The 13,112-nt window shown below is 40.4% G+C and overlaps 1 protein-coding gene across 1 annotated transcript in view; it reads right to left on the bottom strand.

Annotated features, from left to right (window-relative positions):
• Nucleotides 1-13,112, bottom strand: part of ralyl (RALY RNA binding protein like) — a 135,410-nt gene that overhangs the window by 63,129 nt on the left and 59,169 nt on the right. Inside the window, exon 2 of the mRNA XM_075452887.1 lies at nt 12,315-12,588. Within this exon, the coding sequence (XP_075309002.1) occupies nt 12,315-12,570 (256 nt within the window). The 5' untranslated portion in view covers nt 12,571-12,588. The remainder of the gene's footprint in view (nt 1-12,314; nt 12,589-13,112) is intronic.

Consider the following 13,112-nt stretch of genomic DNA (forward strand, 5'->3'; position numbering starts at 1 on the left):
GAAAGACGAGGAAATAGATCACATATTGATATTGCAATTTGCGAGAAGAGTTTCTCTTCACATTAAAACCTTTAATGGAATCCAGAACTAACCTGAAATCTCTCATGCTTTCCCTCTGCGAGCACAGACAGACCTCAGAAATGAACACACATGCTCAGACACTAAATATTCCTGCAGCCTGAGAGGCAAACACGGAGGCATGAAAGATACAGAGAGGGCCTTATGGGGTTAGCTTTGGCAAAACTCAGTCCAGTGGATCAGGAGGCATTGGCCCATCTAGTTGCAACACCTATGGGACCTCTCAGTCATGACTGTTAATGCTTCTAAACCTGGCTCTCAAAATGAAGTTAGTCAACTGTGCAGTCATTATAGACAGTGTTGGTATTATCTGTGCAAATATCAAAGCAAGAGTGAGCCTGCGAATACTAATGGTGATTGATGGAAAGAACTGCAGCAGCCAGGTGGAGAAGACGAGGTAGTATTGGTTTGAATCGACATTAAAGAAGAATCCCCCTCCTGGCTACTCACGTGCATTAAACATTTGATATTCAGTGTATTGAGTGAGTCAAACGTTTTATACCGAAGTTTTGCAACCTCATCTAGCTCATATTTGTCTAGGTGCGTTTCCACTTTCTGCCAGACTGTCTTTGAGTCTCTCAATAATGTGACAAGTTCATTTCATGTCACTCTGGGAGAGATTGGTCGAATAAAGCCTCGGTCACAGTTTGAGGTTGTATCTTGACAGCCTGTGGCATAACATGTCAGAGCTAAAGCTCTTCTTTTTGAAAAAATAAGAGGTATGGGGCTCTTAAAATTGTAAAAAAAAAAAACAATTTTCGAGCAATAATGTTTTGATTTTTGATCAAATCAGTTCAGAACAAATCACAATATTATCATATATCACGATTATTATTATCATCACAATAATATCATATATCACAATTATTATTATCATCACAATATTATCATATTTATTATTATCATCACAATATTATCATATATCACGATTATTATTATCATCACAATGTTATCATTTCAGTCTTTTAATATCATGATTATTGTCAACACTGATATATCACAATGCGTCTAATTTAATGATTGTGTTCCACCTTTCGAGCATCCTGCACTGTGGCGTTTCTAATGATTTGCTTCAAAACTTTCAGACACAACTGTCTTTTCTCTGAAGAGCTCGAAATTCACTAGATTTCTCCCTCTCAGAATGAACAATTCAGTTCAATTTAGCTTATTTGTATTGCACCAATTCACAACAAGAGAAATCCGAAGACGCTTTGAAGAGAAAGTAAACAAGTTCAATACATTTTGATCCATCTGATCCAATTTAGTCTTATAAATTAGAATACTTAACAATCAATTGTTAATCATGTTATTTTTTTACGTTTGAGCTGTTTTTCTGAAATAACGATACAATCATCTGTAAGCATTGAAAATATTTAACATTAGGCATTACAGATTCAGAAAAATAAGAAAGATGAAACTTTACTAACGAGCTTACAAAGTATCTCAAGAAGATGAGATTTATTTCTGGTAATTTCATGCCCCTATTAGTTTCAGATTAGTCGTATTTGACTGCAACCTTGTAACCGCAGTTCCGACAAATCTCCTCTTCCAGGACAAGGGGTTGTTCCTTTTATTCTGCTTAAAATCAAAATGTGCTGACATTTAGCTGCATGGGGGTACGGTGTATTGCTCAAGGGCACCTCGGCCGTGGCAAGGAGGTGGACTGACACCCCTCCTGCTGTCAGTTTCACCAATCTTTGAGTGGGGAAAGTGGGAATCGAACCGCCACCCACTCTACGACCCACTCTGACCACTGAGCCGCGGCCGCCCGAGCTGTAGCATGGGCACAAACTTTGACATTCTGAGTGTAAATATTGATTGAAATTTTGAAAAGCATTTCTCTTCCTTTCAGGATGCTTTTGGCATGAGTTCAGACTTTTTCATGTCACCTGCTCTTATGCCAGGTTTATATTGGCCTTTCTCCCACTTCCCCCATCGTCGCGTCCACTATTCCACGCTGTCAAACTCAATTTTAATTCTAATGTCACTCTTCCTGTGCATTAAGCATCCTGCCTGCTTTGTTTGAGTCAAATCAGCCTGATCCTTTCACTCTGAACCTCATCTCTTTGTCCCTTTGCATGTGTCTGTGCAACCCCAGCCACCTGCTAACCCTGTTCATTCACCACCACCAACATTAGGACACCATAGGGTCCTATCCTGTCCCCTCCTTTGGTCATGTCACAGCTCCATCCACTGGAGATGATCCATGAGAGTGAACAAAAATGTTTCACATTCATTCTGTACTTTGATAAAGTTAGTTTAATTATGTCACAAACTATTTTTTATACGTGTGATTGGAAATGATTCCAACAAATATGCATGCCATGAGGTCACAATGTAAAAACCGGGACAACACATACCTCTGACGAGAGTATTTCCTTTTTGTTGACATTTTGAGCTGCACTTCCCTCTCCCTGTCCCTGCTCATTGTTCTGTCTTCCAAGTATAGTTTACTCTCTGTGTCCTGTGCTGCTTGCTATGCATCATGTTGGCCCAAAATGACGATTGATTGCAGTGCCACTGCCTTTGTAATCCGCTTAGGATGGATTTTGCATCTAAATCACTTTATTATTTATGTGCCTAACTCTTGCCAATGCCATTTGGAAGCAGGATGATTGGTGATCCATCACACATTATCCTTCACTGGGGTCATTAATATTGTAATGGGACGGACCTTCACCATGAAACTTACAGGTAAAAGGGATACAGATCTCTTCAGGGATGGTCAGGCTACTCAAAATAAGTCAAGCTAAGAAAGATTACCATGCGTTCTTGCTACACGACGGACTCTCCAGAGATGTTGTTAGTCTGCCCTCTATCTGCTGCTCTCCTCTCCTTTTCTCCCAGTTTGCACAGCAGCTTGTATCTTCATACCTGGCCTCTCTCAGAGAAATATATGATGTTATTCTTTCGTTGTCCTTTTCCATCTGGACTTCAATCACCACCTGCCAATCATTCGCATCTGCAGCATCCAGGCAGACACACATAAGCGCCCTGTGCCACATCAGGACATAGTTGAAACAACCGCCTTCATAAATTAGAAAAAAACAAAAGGAGATTGGTACGCATCTTCCCTCTGAAAGGGCAGAAACACGAGTATCGTACACATTCGGTGTGAATACATCAAAGCAGAATTATGCTATCAACTTTGTCAGAAAATTCTAACTGACTACATTAAATGTCACTGAATGTAAGTCATGCTGGCACAGCTGAGCCACAAAGATACAGCAGAGAGATCTCAGTGGGTGAAGAATGAAGTCGCTCAGATGCATTTAAGGTTCATGTATGTCAACAATCATCACTATGTCACAAGGAACTCTCCCAGTCAGCTTTTAGCCCGAGTGAATGGATGTGAATTAATGTTTGAGTTTCTACACATTTTCTCTTTCATACTTTCCCAGACTAATATTTTCAGGTTTCTTAGCTGTTTTCTTTGATGCTATTTTTAAGATCTGAATGCAAACCTTTATAGTAGATGTTAATCTAATGGTTTTGAAATCCAATCATGACCATGTTCCGACCATGTTCACTATTATGTTGCTAAATATTTGCCAGAAGATTGTAGTTCCAGGTATTGTAGTTAATTAGATTAAATGACAACCAAACTAATGCACATAATTGTATTCACGCTGCAATGCTAAAACAGCATGCAACATGGAAAAGCATTAACACCTCTGTCCAAGGAGGAAGTAAACAAATCTGTGCTGCTTGTTCTGCTGTACCTCCTCCCAGCACAATGAAAACCTAATTTTCTTGTCATCCCTTTTTATAAGAATAAGAATATAGTATATATAAGATAAGAAGTTTATTTACAATATCCAGTAAACTCATGAAAAACCATAGATGCAATGCTGCAATCTCATGAATGGCCTGCAGGGGGCAACACCTTGGGGGAAGGCAAATTGTAGTCTACGAGAAAATTACTCTACTTGTCACTTAAGTCGTTGCCTGTTTTCAATCACGTTCAGTCCCTTTTTATTACAACATGATGTTCATTTTGTAACTATAGCCTCATTTAGAGTAAATTAGACCAGGCAGGATATGCTTTAGGTCTGAGCTAACTTGTCATTGACAAATGGTCAACATATGCTACATGGTGTTGGTCTGCACTTATAAAGCACAATTTAACCTTAGCTATGTTCACAAAGGGCTTCACGATCTGTTTCTTGCCCCCCCTTTACACATAGATACCATGCAGGGTGCTCGATAATCAAGCTGCTGCCACTGGAAATAAACTTGTGGCTCAGTGTCTTGTCACGTCAATAAATGCAGACGCCATTGACCGAACCGCAATCCATGCAGGTCATTGGCAACCCGTTCTTCCACCTGAGGCACGACAACACAAACAGCTGCATCTGAGTTCTCAGTCAGTAACTCAAAACCATGTTAAAATGGAGGCCTCAAAATGGTAGATATACCAAGAAGTAAGTTATTAGTGACTATATCTATATTATTTCACATAATTCAAGTGAAAATTCCATACTTTTCAAGACTATGTTGGAACCCGGCACAACAGCTGCTGCATATAATAATTAGAGGTGGAGACTGTGTTATGTGGAAAAATAATGAATCGTGTACTTAATTTTGTGTGTAATAATGATTTCTGCACTCTATCTCAGTGTGGTGCGTATTATATCTTAACTCATCACTTATTTACTCACTGAAAGGTCCACCCCCCCAAATGTGCTATTTCTCCTAACTCATCTGAATTATTGCTGGCAACAGTAGGCAGTTGTATTAATTGTAAGTCACTTTATAGTCTCTGTCCGGCACCAGAGGAAAGGCAAGCTGGCATATTTAGTTGCTAATAGGCCCGATTTTATACTTTGGGATTCCTAAAGCAAAACTAAAAGGGGTGAGACACTGAACATCTGCAGTATTTGGAAGTTGGAAGATTAATTTACTCTAAAATCACAGACTATGCACATTTTGGACAGTCGATAAAGAAATAGTTGAACTGTTTGAGCACCATAGGGAGATATAAAAGCAGCCAAATAATGCGTCATTTGAGAAGATCACATAGATGTCTTGTCTTGAATATACTTTTGCTTGTTTGTGGTGTTGATTTGTAGTAATATGACAAAAGGATTTCACACATATGTTATGAAAAGATTAATTGTTATATATATGATACTGTTATATTGACAACCTCGATAACAGCTAAATATCTGCATAAATCTTGTGATTTTGACTGGAATCTATGGCTGATGTGAAGCAAACATAATCAGATAAATTCCTTTAGTAATCACAGAGCTTTCTACACTTTATTAGGCCTGGTGGGAAACGTTTTAGTTCCACAGACAGATACAAGAGATCCAATTTTTACATCCGTTCTGGCTCATTATTCAACAACTTTGCTAACGTGGGGTGCTTTTAGAAAAAGTTTCTCATTCTTGCAACCGTCCTGAACTCCTACTCCTATTTGATTGGTAATGGAGCATCCATTTTTGATACGGTAGCAAGGGGAGGAAGATGCTTCCAGCTGTGTTAGCACAGCACTAGTTCATCAGCTATTTTTCCTCCTTGTACACAAAAACACATCCACCTCAGTCTCTACAGTCTCATACATGCTATGGCTTTACACTATGTGAGCCAATGGGTTCGCAGATTAGCGATCCCCAGTGTGTCCGAGCTCCTGAAGAGAATCAGTGGAGTCAAAGTACGATTTGTTTACGTGCTGACCTCTCTTCAAGGGTATCACTGCCTTTTGAAGTTTTTTTTGCTGTTGCAGGTTGGAGGATGTCACTAATGCCAAAAACGTTCAGTTACACAGCAATATTAGCTCACCGTTGAAACCTGCATGCAATCAACTCGCAATAACAATTTAATGAAATGTTTTTGAACAGGACTCCAGATTCTTTGCGGAGGTAATTTCTCAACCCCAAATCATTATATAGTTGATTTATTTCTCTGCCATGTTGATATCAAAAGCATCAGCCTGAGAGGATGAGAATGAGTGTGGCTTTAATTGACAATTAAGGATGTTTCTCCCAGCGATACCTCCAGCACACGACTTTTAGATTGAACGACAGCGTGAGGGCAGGATTGCCATGCAGCGATCTTGGGAAGAAATGAACTCTGAAGTAATGAAAATACTCTAATTTCTGCTTGGTTTCTCGAATAGAAAACAAGCAATCACACATAAAAGGAAGTGTAACGATTTACAGAGAAGTCACAAATGAATCGCAAACAGTCCCGCTGCCTCGGCCAAGGTTTTATTTTCTGAACCACTCGTTTATCTGTCCACCTGTTAGGAGGACGGTGCAAAACTGGCAGGGCAATTTTCATGAAAGTTGATGGAACTCAGGTGTCGGTATTGTCATCATTCTGTTTACTGTTGGCAATTCAGGCAGGGTTGGACTGCATAGAAACAAACACAAAGGATTTCATCATGCAAATTTAGGCCACCAATTTTGTCAATATTTCACTAAAATTGGTGCAAATGATTTTCAGACCAAACTTCACATAGTTATCAAAGATATTTGGTTACAGCAAAATTTCCACTTTGACCAAACAGGCTCAAGACTCCCTTTTTAAGGAGAACAAACAGTTTTTCAGAATTTGGCTAATACCATGATATTTGTTTGAAGAGGGTAATATATCATATATTCAGCCAAACATAAAGGCGTGCATAAACATCTTATATAAAGCAAAGCGACAAAGATAACTTAAATTTCAGTCGGTGAGGTGTTTAGATTGATATAAGCTTTTTAGAACAGGGTCAAAAGTCGGTCCTGGAGGGCCGCTGTCCTGCAGGTTTTAGGTGTTTCCCTGCTTCAACACACCTCATTCAGATCGATGCATCATTAGCAGGCTTGTGCAGAACTTAACAATCTTTTGAAGAGATCTACAGCAGGGAGAATAAGTATTTGACACATCAACATTTTTTTCAGTAAAGCTATTTCTAATAGGTCTATTGATACAAAACGTTCACCACATGTCAATATCAACTCAAGTATTCCATCAATACAAAGACATCTGAACATTTAAGTCCATCAATTGAGTTATGTGTAATACAGTGAAGTGACACAGGGAACAAGTATTGAACACATGAAGACAGGAAGGTGCAAAATTACTTAGAAAATCAGGAAATCACCTGAAATCTGTCAGTATTGAGAGAGAAACCATGCCAGCTATCAGGGCTAATTGATATCCGCTGGTTTAGTCCTAATTGATGTCCTATAAAAGCTTCTCATTAGCCAGGAGTTACACAGGAAAGATTTAATGATGGGTAGAAACAAAGAGCTCTCCCAAGACCTTTGGAATCTTATTATTGAAAAGCATTCTGATGGCATTGGTGATGGGCGCATTTCCAGAATCCCGAATGTTCCCGTGAGCACTGTGGGGGCCATTATCCGGAAATGGAAAGAGCATCATTTCACCAGAAACCGGCTACGATCAGGTGCTCCACGTAACATTTCAAGAGTCCAAGAGCCAAGAACCACTCTGGCAGAACTTCAGAAAGAAAACCACAAGAAATGCACTGAACCGCCACGGCATCCATGCGCATCCACCACGCAAAACTCCATCGCTGAATAAAAAGCATGTTGAGGCTCGTTTATAGTTTGCAAAACAACGTTTGGAGAAGCCTGTGGATTACTGGGAGACTAGTATGGTCAGATGCAACCAAAATTGAACTTTTTGGCTGTCGTTCTTCACACCATGTTTTGAGAATGAACGGCACTGCCGAACACCACACTGACAGTTAAGTTTGGGGGTGGAAGCATCATGGTGTGGGGTTGCTTTTCAGCAAATGCTACTGGCAGACTTCATATTATTGAATGGAGAATTGCCATCTACCAGAAAGCTGAAAATGAAAAGAGGATTTCAGCAAGACCTCAAGCACAAGGAAACAATTAATTGGTTTCAAAGAAAGAAAATCAAGTTGCTAGAAAGACCCAGTCAGTCACACGACTTAAATCCAATTAATTCTATGGAGAGAACTGAAGATCTGAGTTCATAAAACTGTCCTTTTAAGACGGTTTGTGTGGAAGAATCGTCCAGAATCACTCCTGAGCAATGCAGGTAAAGCATTAAATTAAGTGTGTTCAACACTTATTCCCCGTGTCATTTCACTTTATTTCTTGTATAAATGTTCTGATTTCTTTGTATGAATTCAATACTTGGCTTGATCAATTGTCAATAGCCCACTTAGAAATACCTTTACTTTAATTACTCTCCCCGCTGTATTTAATCTGAATCAGGGAAAATATCTAAAACCTGCAGGACAGCGGCCCTCATGAACCGGACTTTAGACAAATAAGTTAACCGAGGAGGAAACCTTTAAATCACTTCGGTATTTTTCTGTGCAAATTAGGTGTAGCTAATGGTCATTTTTCATTTCCAACCCAGACCTGAAACCTGTAATGAAGATGCTGCGCAGCGATGAAGCTTTAGGGTCACAAACATTTGTGCTGCTGAAAACCTGATAATGAGACTTGTAACAGATCAGAACCAAAATCTCAACTACGGGTTTGTATGAAGGTTCAGTTTGTGGTTTTTCATTTGGTTGGCTGGTGTTCTTTGCATTTGTTTAGCTCTTTTAGTTCTGGTTTAATTTCCTGGAGCCTTGCTTCTTGTGTATTCTGTTTAGTTTCAGGTTCCTGGGTCGTGTCTGTTTAAGACCTGTCGTTATTACCAGATTCCCTCAGTTGCCTTTGTCTTGTCACTTCATAATCACCTTTTCCCTGTGCTCGTTACTCACCTGCATCCACTTATCTCATCGCCCCTCCCCCTATATAATCTTCCCCTATAAAATTTCTTGTATTTAAACTTTTCGCTGGTTCAGAATACAGTTTCTCAGTCTCTGACAACTGCCCGCCTCCCGCCTGTATAACTGTGACAAACTCAACCACAAGCAAATTGATGCGATAGTCTCCTGCTCCACCATCAGCTTTAAGGCCACATTTACACATAGCCGGGTATTTAGAGAAACAAATATTTCCCCCCCTCCGTTTTCAATAATAACATCGTGCACACAACATCGTTTTCAAAAAACTTGTCATTTACATCAACCCGCATAAATACGCCGTCAAGCGTCACAATAACTATGCCAAACCTATTGGCGGCAGTGTAGGGAAAGGAATAAAGCCATGCAAGCCAATAAAGATCCTCAGAATCAACACCAAGAAATGACACATATATTTCGGACCCAAGTGGACAGTAATCGCTCTACAAACCTTTCTGATTATTATTGAAACAGCCGATCTAGACAGACCGAATGCGTTTGTTGTTTTACAAAGTCTACCCTCTTCAGCCAAATAGTACAGGGTGAGGGCAACTCTTTTCGTAAAAATTAGTAGAACTTTAACATCATCCATGATAATCCTGATCAGTAGCCAAACAAACTGTAAACATAAGGCGCTCGCATGACGTTAAGCATTTTCTGGCGCATAATGTGACGTTTAAGAACCTAAAACGCCGTTTCTCCCAGTTGACACGGCAACACATAACCGGCGTTATCAGAAATCTCCACTTTGGCCGGAGGTTTTAGAAATAATCGTTTTCTGTGATAAAAACGGGGTTTTGGTGTAAATGAGAGGCCAAACCGCAGGAAAATATCTGCGCCTTCCTATCGTGTAAACGGGGCCTAAGGCTCCGTGTTTATGCTCTCTCAACTTAAAGTAATTATCATCACTCTAAAAACTTTATTTTGTCAGCTTGAGTTTGTACATACTTGTGAGGAGTAATATAATCCGAGCCAAGCTGCTCTGCACATATTCTCCTTCATAATCATCGGATACTTCTCATTTCACCGAAAGGTTGCAACTCCACTCGTATTTGTTGAAAACGCCAAACATGTTGGAGTCTGATGCACTTCTTCTGTCATCGTCGCCCCACAGTTTTCACTGTATGGACTGACAGATAGATATATCAACTCTGTGAATTATTAGATAAATTATATAGTCTTCCTTTTGGCAAATGTATTCTTGCATTAAATCTTTTCCATTTAATCATTTTTAATTAATTTAACGCTGAAAATTGCACATTAAGGTCCCTACTCTCTCCTCGAGTGTCTGTCTGTGACCTCTTATCACTCCCCAACTTCCAACTCTATGGACCTGGTGCATTTGTGTAGGGAGTCACGAGATTAGAAATCAACTCGGTAATGTTCTGCTTTTGACATAATAATCTATTTAATTTGATCTATTTTATTCTTTTATTTATTCATTTATTATTTGAAATATTTGTCTTTTAATTATTAGATTATATTCTTATTTATCCAGTGTTTTTCCTCATCTTCCACACCGGGGACTATGCCTACTCGGTCTGTGGGGTCGTTGCTGTGGGGATCGCCCTGGTCGGGGTGGATGGGGGATCCTGCACCGCAGCCCTGGCCTGCCCTGATCTGGCCGGTCCCCCGTGGTGACGGCATCTGTGGTCATTTGCCGCATTCGGACAGAGCCGTTCTAAGAACGCAGTTCTCAGAACGGTCCACCTCGAATTTCGTTCTGATAACTGTCCTTCCCCAGGGGAACTGTTTCAGTCTGCATTCGCACATGAGTCGGGACCTGATAGGGACTGATGCGACGCGACCGTCTGTGACAGCAACGTGTTACTTTAGTGCCAAATTCAACAACAAAACAAAACAAAACAAAACCTGCGATAAGTTAGGAGAGAAGAAAAAAAAGCGCCGCAGACAAAGGAGACCACGTGTCAGTTTAACTTATTAAACACGCGCCGGTTGTGTCCGTGTCGTATGAGGAAACATTTCAGCCGTGACAGCATGACAAGGGGCGGAGCTACCGACCACCAAACACCTACGTCAGATGTGTTCCTACAGAACCCAGAAAAGACCCAGCATTGGGAGCTAAAATGGTTATAGGAACTGAGGGCCGTGGTCCCGAGTTCCTGTATGTCCGAATGTGGGAAAAAACGGCCCCGTGGATTAAAAGGTTATTGGAACTGCCAAAGGTTCCTACAGTGCGAATGTGGCTATTCTCTGCTCATCTTCTTCTTCTTCTTCGGCCTCTCCCTTTATCAGGGGTTGCCACAGCGAGTCGATCTTTATCTTTATCCGGGCTTGGGACTCGGCACTAGAAATACACTGGCTTCGTGCTCCCCAGTGGCCTTTCATTCTCTGCTCATATTTACAATGGTGGGCTGGCTGCGGACAGATCCCCCAGATATCGTTTCCTCCCCTCGTCAAGCCAGATGTTGATGTTGATGTTTATCTCCAGCTTTATGTCAGATTGATGTGTTAGGTACAGTCAATAATAAGTCAGAGTTCATGCTATGTGTGCGGTGATGTTGTGTGTGAAAAAGAGTCTGATCATATGTGTGTTCTTAAACATACATGAGTGTGGGAGTTTATGTATGTATTGATTTTATTATGTAAAGCACTTTGCGCTGCTTTTGTATTAAAAGTGCGATATAAATAAAGTTTGATTTGATTTAAGTTATGTTCCATCAAGCTGAGGGTTTTAATTTGGTAACATACCATCATTTATATTCGCATGCTGTTCACCTGCTGCTGAATAAAAGTCGATTTCGCAATGCATCCCCTCTGCTTCACCAAGATATCAGAAAAGACGACAGACTTCGGATAGAACTGATTCTAAATTCAAACTTACATGGCAGCTCTGTTTGTTTCTGAGTGTGAAACTGGAGCCACGTGCCTGAATAACCCAGATTTTTCTCAGTACTTTTCAAAGTTTCCTCAAATTAGCAAGAGAGTTACCTTGTGAGTCCTATCTACCTGCCTCTCAAATATTTTGCCTCCCATCCACAAACAAAACAAAGATGAAAAACAATTTCACAGTCAACATACTCCAATGCAACCCACCACTTTCACAGCATAATGCAGCATCTCATGCTGCATAGCATTTTATTTTCTGCTCTAAGTGGTTCCCTGTAAGAACTTTGACATGCTTTTTGCAAGTTGCTGTTCAGTGAATGTTAAAAATCAAGCTCTGCTTCCATCCGCTAGTGGATCACTTAACAAATTCAGCAGGGATTTTCTCCAAAACAGCTTGACAACAAACCCAGACACTTCAGCAGTTAGAAGCCAAAAGGAGGATCTAAACATAAAGTCTGAGAGATGCCCGAGGCATTTTGTGCTCCCGAGAGAATCCATTCTTCCAGCAATGATCAGGCTGTAATGAAATATCATGTATGGGAAGGAAGTGCTGTATAGGCTGCATTTTACAGGCCCTACATTGGTTTATCACCACATATGGAATGCAAGGAATTCCTTACAAAGGTGAAAAAAAAGAGAGAAATCAAAGAGGACTCACCAAGAGGCTGTCCAGCGATGACACGGGTGTTTTCTCCTGCCACAGCCGCTCTGGCGTTCCTTTCATTCACGTACTGTACGAAGGCGTAACCCTTATGTACGGAGCAACCCACTATCTTGCCATACTTGGCGAAGATGACCTCTATGTCGGTCTTCTTGACAATGGCTGTGTTGAGGTTGCCAATGAAGACTCTGGCGTTGAGTGAACGAGGGTCATTCTTATTGGTCACGTTGCTGGTCTGGGTTTTACCAGTCATTCTCCTCCAGTTGCCCTCCTGAGATACAGAGAGAGGAGGGAGGGGGATGAGCTTTAGAGGCTGTACAGGCCAACGCCAGCTAATTCTGCTCCTGAGAAAAGTAAAACCAGTGTTTTTTATATTAAACTAGTAAATACATACGTAGAACATTTAATATAATGAACAAGGTCTCTGTGAAACCTTGTCATGAATCATTGTAAAAAGAACAAAGAATTTCTTTTTTAAATGTTTCTTTAAGGAAATGTTGCCATGCCAGCGGAGCTGCAACTTGCAAACCTCTTGTCCTTGTCATGGTTTGTGTGGTTTTGGCTGATTTATTTTTTTTTTTTCTTTGCGCTTCTTTTGTACTTAATCTTTTGGAGGTTTGTCCAGATTTGGTAATTTATCTTAAATTTTGGGTTATTGTAAAGCTTTTAGTTTTGGTTTTCTTGTGGTCATTGCTTTTGTGAAGCCTCTAATCTATTTGCAGTTTGCTTCATTTGTCTTCCTGCCCTCAGAGGTTTTACCTGTGCCTTGTTATACAATTAGCTGTGTGTGTGTTG

Source organism: Odontesthes bonariensis, chromosome 20, assembly GCF_027942865.1.
Source record: "Odontesthes bonariensis isolate fOdoBon6 chromosome 20, fOdoBon6.hap1, whole genome shotgun sequence".
NCBI lineage: Eukaryota > Metazoa > Chordata > Actinopteri > Atheriniformes > Atherinopsidae > Odontesthes > Odontesthes bonariensis.